Below are 22,362 nucleotides of genomic sequence, written 5' to 3' on the forward strand. Positions count from 1 at the left end.
ATATTACACTCCAGATATTTCTGTGGCACGTGCCTCGTGCATGCGATGATGAGGTTGCAGGGTTCAGTGTTTGACGTCACGAGTGACGTGCACTGGAAAGCTGCGTCAAACAAGTTTTTTTTATGCGTGCACTATGTATGTATGTGCGCTTTTTTATGTCTGAGTAATTGTGATTGTTATGTGTCCGTTTTCTGTACGTTATGGTGTTTCATGTGTGAGTTGGCGTGCCATATGTGTGTGTTGATGTGTGTTTTAGAAGTTTGTGTTTTTTTGGTTCTGACGTGCGTTACGGTCTATCATGTTTATGTTTATTTGGCGTAGGTTTGCGTACAACGCCGTAAACGATGCCCGTAAAAGCCGGGGCCCAACGCAGATTTCCCCTAGGACGTTAAGCTCACAGACCTCGACTGCCTGTTGGCAGTCGCAACAAATTTCTGTCTTGACGCTTTCTTCTCGTTTCCAATGAATTTAACACCATTTATTTCACTGCTGTAAACCCAACTTACTTTTAAAACACGTCTCACATATTGTTCATTAGGTGCAAATAAGGCGATTCTCCACAGAAACATGTAAAACCGTCTAAAGGAAACAATGTCATCATTTAAAGCAGGTCGTTAGTTAGATAATAATTTTGTTGTGTTGAAAATAGGTGTAAAATATAACACTATGATGTGCCTATTTCAGGAGCAGCGAGGATGAGGGCGCCAAGGGCAGCAGCCGGCGACGAGGGTGACGCTGACACCTTCAGCGAGGAGCCGGGTGAGTGAGGGGACTGGGTGAGTGAGGGGACTGGGTGAGTGAGGGGACTGGGTGAGTGAGGGATTAGCCTGGCCTGATCCAAGGCACATGGCGATTTAGATGAAACTAAGCGAGTACCGAGGGATCTGAATGAGGCTGGGTGAGTCTGAGAGATATATATGTCATTCTGGGGGAGGCAGGCGAGTCAGCTAAATCAAGGGATCTAACTGATTTAGATGGAGCCGTTAAGTCTAAGGAAGATGGGTGATTCACAGGGAGCCGAGTGAAATAAATTAAGGGAGCCGGGTGAGTGAAAATAAGTCGAGTTACTATTACGGTTAGTAAGGGACGTCAAGGGTGTCACTGTGAAGTCACCATGAGTGACATGCTTTATTGTGGTGTGCCAAACGCTTGGATGTATTGCCATTGTTTATCGTAATAAGTTTCTATGTAAATTGAACTAGTTTGTACATTCGCTAAATGTCCAGCACCGTATTATTGGATTCATCGGGATCCAATTGCACTTACTGCACTTACTTACTAAGATATGCACTAACTGCACTCCATGTCGCACTGTACTTCACATGCACTGTTTTTTAATATGTAATACTGATGAAATAACTGCGATAATTTCCAGCCAAACATAGGGATTAAGTAATACTTATTCATACGCGGGAATCTTCGCGTTTTTTCATTATGATATTCCTTATCTAACTAATACTAATTTTTTCAAATTTTCTTCATAAATTAGTTCTGTAAATCATTTGTGTAAAACATTTAACAGCTAAAATATCTGCTATTATTATTATTGGGTTCAGTAGTGAAGGTCTCTATTTCTTCGAAGAATTGAACTCTCCTTGTGTTTGTCATGCAAGCGATTTTGTCAATGTATTCGCTTTACCCGTTTTACGATTGCTAAGTGGGTTCCGGCAATCTCTGAGTCCTATTGATTCAGGAGTTGATGTCCTACTATCGACCTACTCGGATTTTGTTTTGGCATCGAAGTAGTGAAATTTGGTGTAAAAATTTATTCTGGGGCATAAATAATTAAAAATGAAACTTAGAGAGAGTGATTTAATTGATTTAAATAAACCACAACATCGTAGAGACAAAAGTTAACACGTTTTGTTTTTCATTATATTTCATCTTCATTGAACGTGAGAAAATCCTCAGAAGTAAAAATCAGTTCTAATCAACGTTACGGTAAATGCAATTTCGATCAGAAATTTTCCAAATAAAGGGAGCTGTCCGAGAAGGTTCTTAGCTGGACGTCTCTCTAATCCTGATGTGTCGCAATAAAAACTGATGAATGACATTTTCGTACGTTGCTTCCTCCTACAGAAATTACAACGGCTGCCGCAGGTACGTGAGCCTCGTAGATGACAGACACCAGCCTCACATGATATAGTTTCGTAGAGTTGTATTTTGCTTTGGATAACCTCGCCCTGGAGCTCGAGTTAATCTATATGTTCGTCCGAAGTGACGCTAAGTTAAATTTAAATCGACTTTAATCTAGTTTCCTTGTTGAATTTTCCTTAGAGGTATTAATTCGATTGGAAGGTATTTAATGGGAGTCGTGTTCAATAGTATGACTGTTTTGGGTTTCGTCTTCACTATATTGTAACTTCAAATACAAAGCGCCCAACGTACGCGAATATATAAGCGTTACTCATTGAGTAATAGTACGTGAATAGAAAAATGAATCAAATTTAATTTTTCATTAAGCATGCTGTCAAAGAGTCGCTATTATATCAGTTGAAAAGGCAAATTCAAATAGAACATGAATTAACTAAGCGTTAGATATGACTTGAGTTCCATGAGAACAATTATATTGAGACCTCTGGTTTCTCCATTCACAAGAACAGGTCCCCAGAAGATCAGGAAAGTACATATATGATCCGAAGTGCATCATAATTTCTGATCTCGATTTTCTGATTTTCTAATTTCGAAATGGTTACTGACAAGAGCACATAAGGGTTTTAGTGTTTCTTTTTCCAAATTTGCATGTTAACTTCGAACAATTCAATAATGTGATGGCCACAAAGCTTTAGTAGCTATTAGTCTTGCTGACTGATAACCGGGCAAGGAGCCACCGCCTGAACTGTCGAAAATTTATTCTAGTCGAAGGCTCTAATTAGGCAAAGGCAAATACAAATTGAGCAATTCTGGTCTATTGAGAGAGGATGATGCGTTTTTCAACACCGATTTGGAGGAAGGCTGTTTCAGAGATCACCATACTAAAGCATTGCATATTTCAAATGAACGAGACCCTTGCCACGGTTCTTTCAATGCGGCTGGCCAACAGATGTAGCCACGCATGGATCTGAAGTCAAGGAAGTGGAGGCGTCAGAGCCAACCACTATGACTGGTGAGTTTACCTAACCCATATACCTAACCGCTCTGCGGCTCTTCGCTAGTCAATGTTCACGATTCCTCTCATTCATCTTGCTTTTGAGGAATGTTCGTTTCTGCTACAAGGCAACTCATTGTGCGATTTACGAAGTATTGTACTTCTTCACGTTTCTTTCACGCCAACGTCATTCAACGCGTGCGCAGCATCATATTTACATCCTGATGTATGTTCATCATTCATCGAAATTCACGTCTTGTGGTTCTATACTTTCCTGTCCAACTTGATCTTTCATTGAGCACGTTTTGGTTAACCTGATTTCTCTAACGTCTTGCTGACTCGGGGATGATGTTTTTAAAACTAAAGACAATGTCTTGCCTCGAATCATCCGTGAAGCATTGTGTTGAATAACCATAGACGCTGATTGTTATTGCAATAAACTTGAAAATTTAATTAGTTGCAGTTTGGTACACAGCAGTCAAAACCACACAAGGAGACAATTAGGTATGGACGCAACTTTAAAATGTTGGTATTGCCTTTGAAGAATGTGGAAATTAAATACTCTTTAATGCAATCAAAGCTTTGGGGCCTTGGTTGTAGAAAATTGAATTATCGGACATGTCAAACCAGAGCTGCATTGGAGAAACTATACGTCGAGATGAAGGCGCTCAGGTAGGGTATAAACGTGAACATAATTTTCTTTTAGGCCATATGTATACTTACGATTCTTACGAATATATTCATGAATAAATGAGCTCTTTTTACTAAAATCTGTCAATGGGGAATCGAAAAACTCAAGTACTTATTTTTGGGCAAAAAGTAAACAAATTCAATGCATTCTTTACCTTGGTAAATTTTAAGCTTTTCAGTTCACGAAAATCGAAGACAGCCCTCAAGAATAGAAACATCTTTCTAAACACTAGAATGTATAAACTTTTCAGCAGCCGTTAGCTTAATTTTTGTTAATTGCATGGTGTAAGTTAATTAAGGTATTAGTAGTTTATTACATTATGATTTATTTTTTTTTGCTACAATTTTTTTGTCTTTTGTCCGCCCACATATTAATTCTAAACAGCCTCACTCACTTGACGGTCAATAATATGTAGTATTATGATTTTTATGTATGATATAATTCTTCCTGCTGCTACAAATATTCTCTCATGTACATAATGCCAAAATATTTACTTATGAAGCTTTTTTTAGTCTTGAGCATGTAAGGCCCATGTTTTTTTTTTTTTGTAGGGGAGGGCCTTCACAGAATGCTTGGTGGTTTTTGATTGCTTGTTCGTCAATTAAGCTAAATTACTTAACCGGTTCTTCAATTTTTATTGCTGTTTACTAACTTCATGAAAATTAACTGCATGCCTTCAATGTGCATGCTTTCATGTATTGTCGCTACACTCGCGCATTATTCACTCAGTTTATGCGGTGTTTTCAAGAACAAAAGCAGTTCAGAGAGCGTCAAGTGAATAATAATATAGAATAATATTAATTATGCTTGCTTGGCAGCGACTAGAATAAATGCTGTAGGATTTTATTTAGGCTTGTTTGTGTGCACGCTTCATGAATATTTAATGCATGTCGCACCATTTGAATTAGGACAAACATTTTTCTTTGTACAAAAGGGTGATATAATTATGCAGGTCTCATCTTTTGATGATTCCAAACAACAATCAGCTCTAGTGCATGCTTTTTGATCATCTGAAGAAGACAGATGGTAATTGCATTCAAATGAAATTAGGGAACGATCGATTGATTGAATTACTTCGAAGTTCTTTGTGAAAAATGAAACTGCCTGTAATCAAGCTAAGACTGACGTGTTCCAGTTAGCAGATGAGGTGACTAGTATGACTGACGTGATGGTCTTGGCAGATGATAAGGTGACTAATGTGACTGTCTCTTATACACATCTAGATGTGTATAAGAGACAGTGACTGACGTGATGGTCTTGGCAGATGAGGTGACGAGTATGACTGACGTGATGGTCTTGGCAGATGAGGTGACGAGTATGACTGACGTGATGGTCTTGGCAGATGAGGTGACGAGTATGACTGACGTGGTGGTCTTGGCAGATGAGGTGACGAACATGACTGACGTGATGGTCTTGGCAAATAAGGTGACTAATGTGACCGACGTGATGGTCTTGGCAGATGAGGTGACGAGTATGACTGACGTTACGTTCTTGGCAGATGAAGTGACTAATATGACTGAAGTCATGGTCTTGGCAGATGAGGTGACGAATATGACTGACGTTAAGTTCTTGGCAGATGAGGTGACGAGTATGGCTGACGTTAAGTTCTTGGCAGATGAGGTGACAAGTATGGAGGACGAGGGTGAGCCGACCAAGAGTACGGGGGAGATGATCAAGGAGGAAATGGACCACCTGGCCGAGTCTGCAGCAGAGAAGCTCGGGATGCCCGTCGAGGGCGTCATCGCCATTCTTATTGGTGAGTTCATGCGTATCCTTTAGGTAAATTAACTAAAAACGACGCTAATTATCCTTTTTATGCATCTTTTAGGTAAATTAACTTAAAGCGACGCTAATTACGCGTTGATTTCACTGAAATAAGAAATCCTCGTTTAGATAAATCCTTAAAACCTCGACATGTATAGTCATTGGTAGTTTAATGTGAGTACGTGATTACCGTGGAAAAGTTGCATGTCCGCGTTAACAGAAACAGTAAAGGTTTCATGACGGTTAACCGTATAATTCAGCATGGTTGTAGAGATATCGATTGACTTCTTCAGCCTTATCATATGATCGTTAATCGTTATTCAGCGATTATAAGTGAAACAATTAAATAAATAGGTGTGAACGTACGTATATAAGCTGAGAAACTCAATAGATTTTCAATTAAGTCATTGTCCTGATTATTTAATAGTTTATCTATATGAATTATTTTCACCTTGATTTACCTTGATCGATCAGTGGTTCGCCAGTCATGAGTGCACCCTGACCACTAATTTGATATCTAAGTTCGAAAAAAGGAATGGAATTGGAATGGGAATGTCCAAATAGCCACTTTCTTACAAACAACATGAGCATAGAGTGGACATATCGCTGGGTTAGAATGACCCTACACTAGGGCCAGAAATGCATCGCTATTTCGACAATGTCCCACATATTTCTGTGAATTTGTGAACTTGGGCAGGCATAGCGTTGCTGATCCTGATCATTTGCCTCTGCTGCATTCGCCGCTTCTTCAAGAAGAGGCGGACAAAGAAAGCCAAAGGCGGCACTGACATGAAGTCCGTACTCGGGTCTGCCTACAAAGACAAGGTAGCCATTATTATCTTGATATTAAAATGTCTCCATACTTGCCTTCGGCAGTTTTCGTCTTCGTTTCATATTATCTGTCTCTAGTGAAGGTATAGTACCTTGGCTTTGTACTATTGCATTGGTATTTTGATTTTATTTACTATTATAATTACGTATCGTTAAAAACTTTACTTGTATTTAAAATTTTAATTTTTTTTTTCACGCAAGATGTTTACTTTCGGAGAAGACGCCTTATTTTTTGAAGACTTGTTTCTCCTTGGGTACAATAATTTTCACGATTCAAGCTATTCTCAGTTATTATTATTATTATTAAAATTTTTATTATTATTATTATTATCATAATTATTATTATTATTATGAAAAGTATAATTATCCCGGAATATAATTTCACAGGCTGACATGGAAGAACTCACTGAGAATGCCGAAGACATCGCCGAGGAAGGAGAGAGCAAGAAGAGCGACGAAAAGCTCGGCAGAATCCAGTACAAGGTACGACGAACGGCCGCGTGGCTAACAACCATCAGATTGGTCCAGACTTTTCTCCCATTCGGCTTATTGTTAATGACACACGAGTCGCCACTTTGCAAATGCTCTACTTAACTCGCCGCTTACCAATGAAAACCGTATAATATTGGCCAGACGTACGAGTTGCCACTTAGGACATGCTCTACTTAACTCGCCACTTACCAATGAAAACCGTATAATATTGGCCAGACACACGAGTCACCACTTGGCAAATACTATACCTGACTAGCCGCTTATAAATAACAACCATGTAATATTGGTCAGAATACGGCAAAACGCTTTGACGAGTTTGATTACCACGTAAAAACGACAAAATCAGTATTATCTATAAAAAGTTGTTGATCAGTTGTGTTAAAAAATAGATAGTAAATTCTATAATGAATTATTTTGAAGTTCTAAGTGCTGTGGTTACTTGAAAAGTATTGTCGTATTTACGATTGGATATAGTCGCCACTTGGCAAATGCTATACCTAACTCGCCGCTTATAAATAAAAACCATATAATATTGGTCAGAATGCGGCAATACGCTTTGAGGGGTTTGAATACTACATCATAGCTACAAATCAGTGTTGACATCTAGAAAAAGTTGTTGATCAGTTGTGATTATAGTAAAATAGATTGGAAATTCTATAATTAATTCATTTGATATTCAAATGCTGTGGTTACTTGAGAAGTATTGTCGTATTTACGATTGGATATGCAATTTCACGGTAATAAACGCTGAATAACGTTTCCTCGAAAATTATTATGCCCATTTAAATTGTCAGTTTTTCTTAAAATTTGAGGAAGAGTTTTTGGAAAGTCCACGGAGAATGCGACCAGTATTCAACTTACTTGTCAACCTATGGTCCAAATTCTAACGCGCATCCAATTGAGTTTTTCTCTATGTTGATGTTGCTTTTCACACATTATTCGATGAGACGTTGATAAATTCGAAATAATAAACCTAAATACATAATCGAAATATACTATCTCACATGCACTTGATATTATGCTAATTTCAATACTTGACTTGTTGAAATTAGACTTGTTGAAACTTGATATCGTTTTATATTGCATGATTTTATCATGTACATGTATTATTAACGTGCCCTATGTTAACCCTATTATTATTTTCCCTTTGTTACACTGCAGCTTGAGTACGACTTCAACTCGAACAGTCTTAGCGTGACTGTGATCCAGTGCGAAGATCTGCCGGCGCTCGACATGGGAGGCACATCGGATCCTTACGTCAAGGTGGCGTAATTTTCATCAATACTTAATATCACCATAAATAATGATTGTTTTCTTCACTCAAATTAATTGTGTATACATGAGTTAATAATTCAGCCTTTTAGTGGGACTCATAGTGTCATTTTCTTGTTATGAAATTTTTTTGTATGCTCTTGTGTGAATAAAGAATAAAGAATAAAGACTGAAACTGAAATTCAGCCTCAGCCTTTTCACATGGATCTCGCAAATTTTCTTTTATTTCATAAATCCCTCTATGATCTGTTATCTCTTATGCTAATAAAATTTATGGACTGGTGTTGCCGGAAATGTGGTCTTGTAAGGTAATATAAAGTTATTTTCTGCAGGTCTATCTTCTACCGGACAAGAAGAAAAAGCACGAGACGAAAGTGCACCGCAAGACCCTGAACCCTGTCTTCAATGAGATCTTCACGTTTAAGGTTAATGTTTTGTTCACAGAGCAACACACTTTGCTTGTATTGATGATTATCCCCATGTATATTGTGTAGTTCCCTATCTATTGTGGTTTGTGTGTATTCCTAATCGGTTTAGTTAACACTTGACCTTTTTTGTCCTATATTCCTTCATTGATTTTATGAAAGCGTACAGAGAAGTAGTCATTGAAGTAATGAATTATTTTCTGTTTGGTGTGTATTACTTTTCATGTGACACTATTTTCCTAATTTATTTCAAAATCCCGTAGTTGAATTCCCTTAAAGCTAATTGAATTTTAAATGATGCTGAAGCTAAATGATAAACCAAACGCTACTGATGAGCAGGGTCAACCGTGCTTTTCAGCAATCAAGTATAATGAACTTCTGTAATCATTATTTATTCCCAAAGTATTAAGTTTAGAGCTCCTTATCAGTCCTACTTTCGATTTAAATTTGTTTTTGCGATATTGTGTCATTGAAGTTCCTGAATTATCACGCGATAATCGCGAACTTGATCGCTTGTTACCTTCATTATGTTGACGGGAGATCAACGTGTAAAAAATAACAATTCATTTCCCCTATTTGCTCCAATAAGAAAAATGTTATTGAAAATTTACAAATGCGTCTAACCAAACGAAAGGTTCAGTCGGGTTTCCTTGTATAGACTGCTAGCGGAAAATGTACATTAAACACAATTTTAAATATGCAAGCTGTTTCCTACATCGTATGATAATATATGTGTATAAATTTCTTAGCATCTAACAGAAATAGGAAAATGTATGTTCTTTGTATTATTCTTCCGTAAAAATTAATTGTTTGCTACTTATTGAGTTGCTTGAGCCATGCAGAAGCTGTCATTGGTGTTAATTCCTATCTTTAATCTGGTGCAATATCCAGAAATATTAAACGTTTACTAATCAAGTACGAAAATACAACTTGAACTACACCAATCACAGTGACCGCGTTGCTAATATGTGCTACGCCCAAGCCAACATTGGTGTGTAGATGACGCTAATCCTCCACTAACTGTGTGCTTCTCTTTGTATTTTCATGCCAACAACAGGTAACTCTCAAAGCTATCTCGCCACCCATTCCATCATTTGTGAACCACAGAACATTTTAACTTTTTGTGCCGGCATGTCTTCTCATTCTTTCCCAAAAATAGATATTCTCACTTCTTTTGTCATGAATTTGGATTGCAAAATACTGCCTGCTTCTCCAAAACGATTTTTTTCAAGTCTGATAGCATTGTAGTTGAGTTTTGCTCTCGTCTCGTGTCTTAAGGCACGACTTCTGGCTTGAATATTTCCAGCCTGGTACATGTTACCATCCAGGTTGTCGTTACATTGTAATTAAGGCCGGGTTCACACCACACTGCCGGGCACATGCCAGTCATATCCCAGTCACGGTTCAGTCCAATATTCGTTAATGTATATCCATAGGATTATTTTCATCAAGGGCATTGCAGGTTACTTGCAAGGTTGGTGTGAATGCTTCTATGTAAATGCATTAAAGTATATTAGACTGAACCGTGACTGGCTTATGCCAGGCACTGCCGGCTGTATGGTGTGAACCCGGCCTAAGTGAGCAAGCATTAGCCTCGTTGACTGTGAAGTTTACGACGTGTGACTTATCCTATATTGATATTCTCTTCTGGAATTTTACTTAGCCACTTGGTTCATTTTTACCCAATTTTTTCTGCTTTTCTTATCAGGCCAAAACCTAATGTATTGCGCCTTACAAATTAAACCAATTTATGGTTTATGCTTAATGAATTAGTACACATTTTTCAGCCTGATCAAAACTTACATTCCCCCGTATTAAAAGATGTCCAGTTGGTTCTTAAGTCCCTCTGCATCGAGTGATAACACTAACAACCTGTCAATCCCGAGTTTACGTCCGAGCCTCCAACATCGAAAGATTTCCAGATTAAATTATCATGACCATCGAATATTCCCGTTCATTTTACTTATCCTGGCGTATTGAAAAATTGGGTAGGAAGTTTACTTTGTACCAAAAGCTTTCTGCGAGTTCCTGACTAAAGCCTGATCTCAACTTTTTGAAAGAAATTATCATTTTTCTAAGACAAAGTGTGAGTTATGCAGCTGTTTTGATTCACTTTCACTGAAAGGTATAATAGGGGGATATCAGAGCGCATTAGCCGTATTTGTATAGCCTTCAATAAACTGGACTGTCTGAGACCGCTGGATGTAGTGTTTGTCCCTTTAAAAGTTTTTTGTCCGGTCAATAGTGATATATGTTTCATACGATTATATTCATATCAATCTATAGTTATAGATTTATTCACAACAGGATAAGGTTGGAGTTGCTCCAGTTGCTTTTGTGCTCAACATTTTGGGCATTGATTGGTTTCATTCTGATGTTATCAGCCACGCATTATTCGGTAGATCCAGATGCAATTTTTTACCATGTTTATTGAAATTTATTTTTAAGATTATTGAATGCAATAATTGAAAGCCGCATTTTCATACTGTAAGTGTTTTGTTAATACTGAAACGAGACATAAAATCTTAGAAAAAGATGAGAGCATGAGAATTTGTAGATTTGTGTGTTTCCGAAGTTTCTAGAATGCGGTTTGTTAGAAAAAAAAAACTAAAATTTAAAATTGACGCATGAAATGTGGTCTTAACAATTTCTATAATCTCAAGCTTGTTTTTCGCAGCCTGTGCGGGCTAGTTGAACTACGGTGCATTTTGTGCTGGCTAGTTGAACTAAGGTGCAGTTTTTGCAGATTTGTTAAATTAATTTGCACGAACTGAGTAGCCTCACCGACGAAGAAAGTCATCATGTATATAATGGGACACATTCATGATCAACATGAAGGCTTCGTTCGCTCACAATAAATTTTTTATTCAATTTCTAAACTTGATTTTCTTTACTTTGTTTCTCTCTGCTGCTTCCAATGACGCACTCATGACTTATTGCTGCAGAATTTCTTGCATTCAGCACGCTTTTCATATTGTCAAATCCTCTTTAGGTGAAACGGCAACAATACTGAGAATTGTTTATTTTAGAAGGGTTTATGATTATTTTATCTTGATTATATCAATATATCAGGTCTAAATGAATAGTATAGTTACCGACTCTCTTCAATCAATTAATCATTTAAACGGAGGCAATTATCTTCTTTATTCCATGGATGATAACATTTCATTTGTCTCTTGAGAACGAAACATTTTACTATAGCTACTGCCGTGCAATGAAGTGTTTCATTTTCACTTAGGGAAATTGCACTGTGCACATTTTGTTAATGCTTGGCTTTTTGAAGAATTTCAATTCTGTTTAATGACTTTTACCTTTATTAGAGTTACACTCGAACAATAATTGCAACTTTTTTACCCTCTACAGTACCTTGGTCTGACCTAGGCTTGGTGCCTCCTTATCCCAGCAGGTGCCATACGCCGACATCATGGCCAAGACTCTGGTGTTCGGCATCTATGACTTTGACAGGTTCTCTAAACATGACCAAATCGGCGAGGTCAAAATCCCGCTCTGTCAGATCGATCTTGCGCAGACCATCGAGGAGTGGAGGGAACTGCAGAGCGTTGAAGGCGATGGAGGCCAAGTGAGTTTCAATGAATACATAATAGCAAGTAATATGAATAACGATCTTGTCAACGAGCAACGAGTTTGCGCTCGATTGGCTGTCATTTATTTAGTATTTACTGCAATAAAATTAATAAATTTACTATTAGTGAACGAGCTTTGAAATGGCTTTTCTTCTTTTTTCTTGTGTATTGCCGAATATATTAAGAAACATCTGCTCTCTCCTGCTCCCAGGGACAAATTAATCTACTTGTGATTATCCTGAATTTTAACATCAGTCAACGACGAGCGTTGATAATTAATCAAGTGTTCGAGCGGACGCTTGTCTCGCAGATTCAATCATCAGAAAATTATTAGAAATTATTGATAATTTGGGATCGTTTGTCATTTAGAGAAAATTTTAATTTGAAACCTGCTTGTTTAGTGTAATTTTAGGACATGTTGGAAGTTGGATGCCAAACAGTAATTATACTTCAATTACTCCTCTATGAAATACGTGACTGTCGTTGCAATTCCTCTTGTTCATCCTGACGAAAAAAATTCAAATCTGGAAAGCTTAGTTTGCAGTTTCTCCATATTATAATATGCTCTATAGTGTGCTCTGATCAGAAGGCGTCGAAGCTAAAATCTTTGTAACAAGACATTTATATTTATTATTATCACTATTATTTGTTTCAACTTGAATACTTCCGTGAAATTGAATTGTCTTCCGTGCCAAGCTGGCTGAAGCGATTCATTTTTCGTAAGAAGCACACGCAGCAATGACGAAATAACCCCGACGCAGCTAAAGGTTCGAGGAAGGTTGTCTGCGCTGAAAAGTATACGCAAATATATTATATATAAATATATTTTTTTTTTGCTCTGGCAAAGTCTGTAATCTGGAAATTGATCCTGCTCACGGCTTTCTTTCAAGTAAAGGAAAAATTCTTATATATTTTAAGGCTATGAGTTTCAGGCGTAATATACTGGGCGTTGGTTTCGATTGCGTGCAAACCTGTTCACTAAAAAATTATTATTGCCAATGATTATTATTTGCAAGCCCATGCGCACTTTTGAAAAATTCTCCTATATTATATTTTCTACGTTAATATTATACTGAATATTTCTCAAGTAACTAGACTAAAAATTGTGAACCAATCAAGACAACATCTCTTATGCTATCGGCATTGAGCCTTGTGTACATTCCCTTCTTCCTATCTTAATTGAATTTCTTTGAATTTTATCCTTTGCTATACCAGACAACAGCTTTGGTTTTCATCTTGTGCGTAATTATGATTCGATAAAATTAGCTACTTTTCAAAATTGCGATCTCGTTCTTTTTTCGTTGAAGTTTGGGGTTTTATTAATTCGTAATTTTTGTTTGCTTGTCAAGTCGTTTAATTGCCTGTCGAAAGTCACCATCAATTAAATCCTTGTACATCATTGATTTTCCTTAAGTTATAACTAGATAAATTTTTGCCCGATATCATGTCAATCCTGCGATCGTTTGTTTACATATCAATCCATTTTCACAGCTTAGGTGAAATATGTTGAGCATTACTGAACAAAAGTAAAGAGACTCCTGGCCCCTGCTATTCATTTTATTGTGCACCTTCACTAGCATTCCTGGGACCTTATTGTACCTCTTGTTCGCTGCACTAAAGTCACTTTTGCTATAGTTTTGACACTGGTCAAATATCCCGCCCACATTAACAAATCTCGATGTTTCAACCAACAAATTAACCTCCTTAAGACATCCTATTTGCGTGACTGTTGATACAATTGCTCCTATAGTGTTGCTGAAACTCCACATCCTTCTAGTTCACTGTCCTCCTATAGCCTCCCTGTAACCCACGCCTTCCTACGTAACCCACTGGTGTCATTGCTCCCAACTATCATCGACGTTGTCTCCTTATCCTCCGTGGTACCACGGTCCTGTAGAGAGCATAATTGGTCTCTTAGCGCCACCATCTTGAGTTAATTTTTCATTTGTGACTTTCTTTGTCGTTTTTGTTGTAAAAAGTCATTAGCGGTAGGTGAGACCTCCCACGAGACATGGCTTTTGGTCTCGCGCTTCAAACTCGCTGAACAGATCTGGGATTTGTTGGCAATCGTTTATCGTATGTACCCGTACCGTAGCTCACCAAACTGATTCAAGTTAAGTCCTCAAGAAAATGTCTTCAGACTCAAAAGTGCTTTACAGTCACGTTTCCCTATTCCCCCTTGTGGATGTAATGTAAGTTGAAAATTATCCGTGTTCTATTCTAACAATTAGGTTTCTCATAGTTCACGAGTTTGTAGTGTGTTCACGTATGTGTTGTTGCTTTTATAATTAATTTAGCCCTTCAACCTGGTTTATTTTACGACTTTAACTTAGAACAAGGACCCTTCACTGTGTTCTTAAAGTCGATAACACGAGCTTTTATTCCTTTCATCAATTCGGATCCTGTTATCATCTATTCATCATTATACGTCATATCACTGCTTGGGTAAAGGAGGAAAAACGGAAGCTTCGATAAAGCTATTCATAGCCATGCGCCGTGGTCAACTTTATATTAGTTCCTCACAGTCGTGACAAATAGGGTGTCATAAATTGTAACCAACTGGAACGAGACAAGGATTTGTTTCTTTATTTTATTATATTTCTCTTTTGCTTTATAAATTGAATGTGGTTATTTCAAGCATTTTAACGTGAATACCGGTACAAAAATACGCGGATAATCGTGCGGATCATCTCATAGGTCATCCTTTCTGTCAGCTTTCAGAAGAAAAGCTTAAGGTCTAAAGGATCCATACAAAATAAAACTGAAGACGTTACGAGTGTTTGGGTGCTCATCTCATGGTAAGAGTTTTTCCGAACTGTGGTTCGTTCCTATGAAGTTACGCTCCTCATTTGAAGAAAATAGGAGACATCACACGAGAATACTCTTAGCAAAAAGCCGTGATGTTTTGGAGACCTTGGTTATTACATAGGTAGGTGTTTTCTTTGTAAATCTTCTCATTTGGCGTGCTAGCATGACTTACCTCTTTCCCCCCGACCGCTACTTCTCTCGCTGCTGAATCAAGTTTTCGTCTACCTATCAGATGTTCGCTTCTGGACAGCCAGCTCTTTTAACTCATCGGTAATTTTGAACTTTATATATGAGATGATAATTATCCTCTTTTAAGTTTTCAAGCTTATATGAAATATTTACAGAAACTAATATTCACATGATTTGAGTCAACAGCCGAAACACCAATCACTCTTAAATATTTTTTTTGCGTGTCTGGATTATCAGAAGTTTTCGATTATTCCATTGATGTTATAAACAGAAATGAAGCCTTTTCTTGAGGGGTGCAAATGAAATTCTATCTAACTTGCAAATGGCTCCAAACTAACATCATTTATTTTTTTCGAGTTTATACTCTTATCTTGGTCACTTTATTCTTAAATGTTCAATTAATGGCGTTTGGTGATGAATTCGTGACTCAGCGCGAGCTGTTTTTCAGCTAACCCACAAACCTTTGGCACTTCATGGCACACACGCTTGCATGCTTTCCCCTTTACGAGTAGAATTCCCTTATACCTTAACTCTTGATTTAGTCTTATGATCAAAGAATTTTTGAACGTGATATCTGGTAATTAAGAACCTCATTTGGGTCTGGATTCTCTTTATGAAGATTATAGTGACTCTTAAGGCTAGTGAAAATTTAAAAAGAAGCTGCTATACGATGTGACTTCGGCAGCTGGTAAGATTTTGCATGTTCATAGGCAAGGAATATTCCCTGCCATCGTAGTTTTAGGTTTTGTCCTGAGTGCCCCATTGTGGGAGTCCTAGATCTTCCTGTCGAGTAGGATACCCGATGCCCTGACATCAAATTCCGAATACCTCCGAGAAAGAGTAAATTTTTAATCCAAACGTTAATATCGCTTCACATTCCCGAGAACGATAGAATGAAACGCATTGAACATCGAACCTCATTATTTACTACTGCATTCACACAGTTACGAGTTTTTTCTAGGACCTGATATTTGTGTCACGCTAAGCACGTCAATCCAATCATACATTGTAAATTTGCCAATTTATTTTAATTCTGACGGCCAGGATTACAGGAATTTTTCCGCCTGATGGGATGAGATAATGTGCATAATATTTACCAATCGTCACGTGGTTGCGTACATTATGACTGGTAACTATTTATAAAAACATGGCTTCTTGGCCTACTCCACCATGAAAAATGAATATTTTTAAAATATCTTACGTACTGGCTCATGATTCATATTATTTTACGGCATATATTTCTATTTCATCTAAATTTAACTTGAACGCAAAGTTTTACATGTGCAAGACTTATGTATGTATGGTGCGTGAACCTGGATTAAGAGACCACTCTTAATCCAACCACCACTGACAATACTTTCGCTGAAATATGTCTGCAAGTCTACATGCTGATTCTTCTGCCATCTAGATTGATTTTGATCTGATTAAAGTCTTCTACTTTTTCGGTACAAATTTATTGGTGGCAAGTATCTAAAGAAAGTAACAAGACTCTTTTTTTTTGATGTGAGTTGTCTTGAAAAGTTTTCTGACTACTGTGATTTGCTCTCCCTTACTTTTTTCCCCTTACAAATAGGCTTGCGTTTTATCAATAGCTACGACCATGCAACCCTATTTTCTACTTACTTTTCTACTGGCATCTTGCGAGTATGCCTCCGTTCTTATATTTCAACATTTCCCTTCTTTTGCCATCGGGCATCAAATTTCACAGCAATTGAACTGTCCTGCAATTGCATAATGCAATAATTTATATTTATTCATCTTTTTTAGATAATTATTGCCGATATGAAGTCATTTGGAAGTGGACAATGTGCAAAGTTTGTCATGTGTTTGTTCAACTTGTCGATCCATTTTTTGTCCGCTGCGCATGACTTTTGGCTCGATCACTACTGCCACACTCCTACTACACTTCTACCACTACTACTCTACTACTCCTACTACTGCTACTGCTGCACACCATCATCATCATGTTCACCATCACCTTCGTACTCATGAACCACCACCACCAATCTCCCGGCCCAATTGTGGTGGTGGTTGTCATGATGGTGGTGTCGGACTGGACGCTGCGTATTGTTTTCCGTAAGTATTCTGTTTGAGAGATGAAGTCGTCTTCCGCTGGTGGGTATATTGTGGAGTAAACTGTTGATTTTATTTTTAGTCATCGTGTATTTTAAACTTGTGATTAAATGTACCTATAGACACGAAAATCCTTAAGGCAAAACAATTCTGCTGTAATCATGTGTAAATAATATTCAATAATGTTAAATAATATTTAATTCAACTACACTTGACGTTCGATTTACTTTTTGATTTGTTGCGATCTTGACCGAATGATAGATCGGGTAAAAACTCTAGAGTTCATTCTCTCTCAATAAGTTCTAAACTAAAAAAAATGCTAAACTGAGTTCAATGGTATGCAATTCTCAAACATCGCACGGAATTGTCTACTGAAAATGTTATAGTTCAGTAGATTGTTAATGAGCCATACAATTTTCTGCAAGTATTTTGACTCCTCAGTCTGTTGTCACTGAAATGTAATAAAACTTGAAATTCACGAATTTATTAATGTATTATGAATAATATTTCGAGGTTAAAGTGTTCGACGTATGGTATCACAATTGTTCCGTGAAGGAAGGTTAATTTTGCAATTGCACTTATTTTAACAATTGAATTGTGAAATGAATCATCTAAACTGCGATTTGGTTTACAAATATATGACTCGGCGAGAACAGGTTGTCGGATTAAATACCTGATGGATCCTATAGTTTGTTGATAGTAGTTGTTATCACTTGTAAGCGGTACTTAAATCTTATACTATTCGATCACTTCCATTCCTGGCTGAAAGAAGCAGGTAAGTTACTTTAGCCCATTTCCAACTATTCATACTCCTTGTATTTCGGAATCTTGGCATTTGTTGAACGGTTTTTTACTTACGCACTTCTACTTATTGCATTTTAGCTCTACTTCTATATAATATGCTAATTAATTAGTCCCATACTGACTAGCAAATAGAGGAATGCGAAGACCTAAAAGACACTCAAATCAGCTTCATCGTTTGTAGATTTAATGAGTGCAAGCCTTGCTATAAGTTCTCCTATCTGCTCTCTCCTTCCCACGGTGTAATCGCGTCAAGGTGAGTGTAAAGTATCTCATAAGTGGTAATTAATTTACACTATCTTAACGCAATTGTATTTAGGTATCAAAAAGTTTTTAGCCAACGAATTTGGAATGAAATGGCAAAAACGGTGGCAAATTCGATTGTGGTCTAAAACAAATTTTAGAATTTGGGTAGCGCCAACGGACAAGTCTGAAAAATAGGGCATTTTTAACGGTTTTCAAAAATAATTATTGAGACACACTGAAAACATTTACACCGTAACCCGCACGACGATAGGAAAAGAAAATAAAGTATTGCGATCAACGTACTCACTCATGAAATATGTTTGTTTTTATATATACTTATAATGGCCGTAGAAGCCTCTCATCGAGAACCGATCTCATTTTATTTGCAAGCATTGCAACGGCGTTTCACGGTGCACCCCTACAGATGATTTCACTTTATTTTCATTCCACAGTTTCGATTAAATAAAAAAACGGTTTTCACATTACAGTTCGGATTTGTATCTGTCGTTTATTTAATTATTGGCCAGGATTTTTGACTGGAGAGACGCGTAAACGGCTAATTCAATTTAAGTTACTTTAAATCATCTAGTAAAACATTTAAATGTTGTGACAAGTGAAATACAGATTTCTCTAAATGAAATTGAGCTACGCGAGAGGCACAATAACGCCAAAAAGTAAATTTGTGATCTTTTCAAAGTGTCGGTGTTTTCAACGAACCATCGAAGTCAACTGTTAATTCAATCTTTGTCAACTTTTTATTAAGTTTTAGACCTATGAAAATTATCTCGTAAATTGTAGTCATTGTATAGTCACTTTACACCTGATTCTTGGATGAGTGTACCTCATCCGTACTGATATAAAATTTCTAATTGTGTTGACTCGTGCATGGTATTTATTGCTGCATCACAGGACGGAAAGTTGGGAGACATTTGTTTCTCGCTGCGCTACGTACCCACGGCGGGCAAGCTCACCGTCGTCATCCTGGAGGCTAAGAACCTCAAGAAGATGGACGTCGGTGGTCTCTCTGGTGGGTGTTTACTTGTTTTTAAACACTTGTATAAATATAGTATTCATTTGTATAAAATAACATTAGTTCATTCGAGGTTGCAATAGTGTCCGTCCCGAGGAAAAAATTAATTAGATTTGCCGAATGCAATTATTACTTTAAATTTTTATTAAAAGAGCATTTTTTCTAATGTATTCAGTAGAAATAATGGGTATATAATAAAATATTTCGATCATCTTTGCTCATTTACAGCCATATTTTGTTTTTAACTTTGAATTAAATTGTGTTGAAATCGTATGCAGATCCGTATGTGAAGATCTGCCTCATCCAGAATGGCAAGCGGCTAAAGAAGAAGAAAACCAGCATCAAGAAGTGTACGCTGAATCCTTACTACAATGAGTCTTTCTCATTTGAAATTCCCTTCGAACAAGTGCCCGTACGTATCATTTTAATTTATAATTGAACTCAAGGTTAATATGTGTTTCAAGTTTAGCTTCATTTGGTTTACTGACTGTAAACCTTGTTTCAGTATCTGTCCAGCGGCAAAACTTGAATTCGCTTGACACTTGTGGGAGGGCCTATACATTAAACGTAGTTAATTAGGTGTTAATGTGGTATATAAGTGGTCATGCAGTACCTTTTTTTTCTCATGCAGTATGGTCATGTAGAATGATCATCAATAATCTCTTTGATTTTAAAGATACACCTTATCTATCAGATTTAGTTTACAAAGGGGTCCACAAACATGTTTGCTGTTGCAGAAAGTGAACCTGCAAGTGACAGTGGTTGACTACGATCGTATCGGCACCTCGGAGCCCATCGGCAGAGTGTGTCTCGGCATGAACGCCAGCGGCACAGAGCTGCGCCACTGGTCTGACATGCTGGCCTCTCCGCGCCGCCCCATCGCCCAGTGGCACACCCTGAAGGATCCTGAAGAAGCTGATGCCATCCTCAACTTGAAGTAGAGGTCAGCTATGTCTGATTTTCCTGGAACGTTCTCTTGGTGATGGTTGAAATATTTTTCCTAAGTTTATTCCGATTTTGTTTAGAAAAAGTTCTTGTTGATAAAGTTAGTGCAGAAAATGAAATTTACGATGCTTTCATTTTCTCTCAGATGCGGCGCCAACGGAGCTATACTGCGGAAAATCTCAATGTAATTTTTCTTCAACTTCAAACGTTCAGAATAGCTGAAGCCTCTTTTTTTTCAAATCTAACAACGGGAGATCGTGAAACTTGTCAATGACTGCGAAAACCGAGGAATACTCAGGATGACTTGCCGTAAGTCAAATTAGATCGCGATCGTCTTGGAGGATTGTGTTGAAATTTGTGTCAAACGAACGCAAATTAACAATTGAACTACAATTCAGGTCAAAAAGAAGGATCGCCTTTAAAAAATATGACTCAGCAATGGCATCATTTAGCAGGAGTTGTCATTGAAGCAAAAAAGCATCTTCGTAGTCATGCATCAATTCCATCAACTCCTCCTTCTATGTTTGAGGATTGATTGCATCACGCTGTATTTTTCTGCCGGCCTCAATTAAATTCGAATAAATATTAACTCATTATTGAGGAATCTCCATGTTTTTAGAAGTTGGTGTTACCCAAGAGCGATATGGGGAAAATCACGGAAGGGTTCGCACGTGAGATCAATACGTTGGTCTTCACCAGTCGTGTCGCAGGACTCTCTGAGCGATCGGTGCTGTAAGAACGTGCATGCACCCCGAACCTACTCAGTCATCCCAGTTCTCTATTACTTCATTAAGCCGGCATAACGGTGAACGTTAGTTGGCGGTTCAATTTAGCACGTAAAAATAACCAGGAGTTAGGTAACTACATTGTTATTTCATACCATATCAGTTAATAATAAACCGTGGAATAATGGATTTATTCGGTAGATTAGCAATTGAAATTATGGCGTTATGCAGTAATAGTTGACGAATGTGACTGCTAACTGAAATTCAATCTCGGGATGAAAGGCTACATGATTACGAATGGTTTTCATGGGTTTCAAGAAGTGTCTTTCATGGTTTTCATGGTTATTTTCGTGGTTTTCATGGTTAAGTGTCTCACAGGAACGGCACTTCAAAATGCCACTGCAGATCGTTATCTGCTATTCGGCTCTTTTTTGAAAATTGTTCAAGTTCCTGGCAGTTCGTCAAACGTATAATTTTTTTTCACATAATTTAGTTCACTCCTCAACAGAAATGTTGCACACGTAAAAGCATCTCGAATGCAGTATTCATTAAATTCAAGAGACCGCGTCTATTCGATTCTAACATAACGATTATCACCGTGTGTATTAATATAGTGAAATTCTGGAAAGAAGCACTGAACTAAAAAAAAGCCTTTTGCAACTGCATGAAGTTATACTCCCTTCCATTAATAGAGTGTTTACCCGTATCCTCCGTACTACTACTATTACTAATATTATTATATATGTGTGTAACGGTGACAAGTTCAACTCGAGTCAGTGCTCTTTCCTCTATTAGTTTAAATCATCTATAGTGAGATAGATCATGATAGAAGTGAGACGAGCATGGCAATTCCTTGCTCCCTATTCTTTGTAAATAATATAAAGTACTAAGTTCACGGTTTCTATAGAATAGCATTACGAGAATTAAAGAAGTTCTTGCGTGCACTCTTGCATCCTTGCTTAAAACCAAAGATTATCGTTTAGGTTGTGAATAGCATTGGTAGGACTCCATCAGTCTCATTTAGGACGAGGGCATGTAAGCCTCCATGCACTAGCAGTGACGCAAAAGATACTACTCCATCAAAGAGAAACGTCTCCTTGAAGTTCAACGAAACCCAAAGTCCAATTTATTCTATTTTTCCCGTCTTTTTGCATCGTGATATTGTCAAAGGAACATTAACATGGAGGCCAGCGCCGCGAATTAATAGAATTTTCCCAATTGCTGTCCTACAAATATTTTCACAATAATCCGAAAACATACTTCAGCTGCCAGTTGTTGCCATTGAGCTAAGCTTCATAGGAGAAACAATCAGACCCAAAAATGAGCTGTTCTACTTATTGAAATGATTACACTGTTAGGAATTGTTACTTTATCAGATATGTCGCTGAATATGTCTAT

At 37.5% G+C, this 22,362-nt stretch overlaps 1 protein-coding gene across 6 annotated transcripts; it reads left to right on the plus strand.

Annotated features, from left to right (window-relative positions):
* The first annotated feature begins 685 nt into the window (after positions 1-685).
* Positions 686-21,908, plus strand: LOC108667698 (synaptotagmin 1). Of its 6 annotated transcripts, none has more exons than XM_018154745.2 (13): positions 686-759; positions 2,080-2,100; positions 3,044-3,106; positions 5,395-5,535; positions 6,241-6,368; positions 6,762-6,857; positions 8,028-8,129; positions 8,471-8,563; positions 11,967-12,143; positions 19,174-19,291; positions 19,573-19,706; positions 20,032-20,237; positions 20,385-21,908. In XM_018154745.2, the coding sequence occupies exons 1-12, from the start codon at positions 696-698 to the stop codon at positions 20,233-20,235; spliced, it is 1,341 nt and encodes a 446-aa protein (XP_018010234.1). In that variant the 5' UTR covers positions 686-695; the 3' UTR covers positions 20,236-20,237; positions 20,385-21,908. The 6 variants fall into 6 exon arrangements, with proteins under 6 accessions (XP_018010234.1, XP_018010236.1, XP_018010235.1 ...); XM_018154747.2 differs by having other exon boundaries at positions 19,183-19,291; XM_018154746.2 differs by having other exon boundaries at positions 11,970-12,143.
* The last annotated feature ends 454 nt before the right edge of the window (positions 21,909-22,362 follow it).

This window comes from Hyalella azteca, unplaced genomic scaffold (genome assembly GCF_000764305.2).
Source record: "Hyalella azteca isolate HAZT.00-mixed unplaced genomic scaffold, Hazt_2.0.2 contig9243, whole genome shotgun sequence".
In the NCBI taxonomy this organism is placed as follows: Eukaryota; Metazoa; Arthropoda; class Malacostraca; order Amphipoda; family Hyalellidae; genus Hyalella; species Hyalella azteca.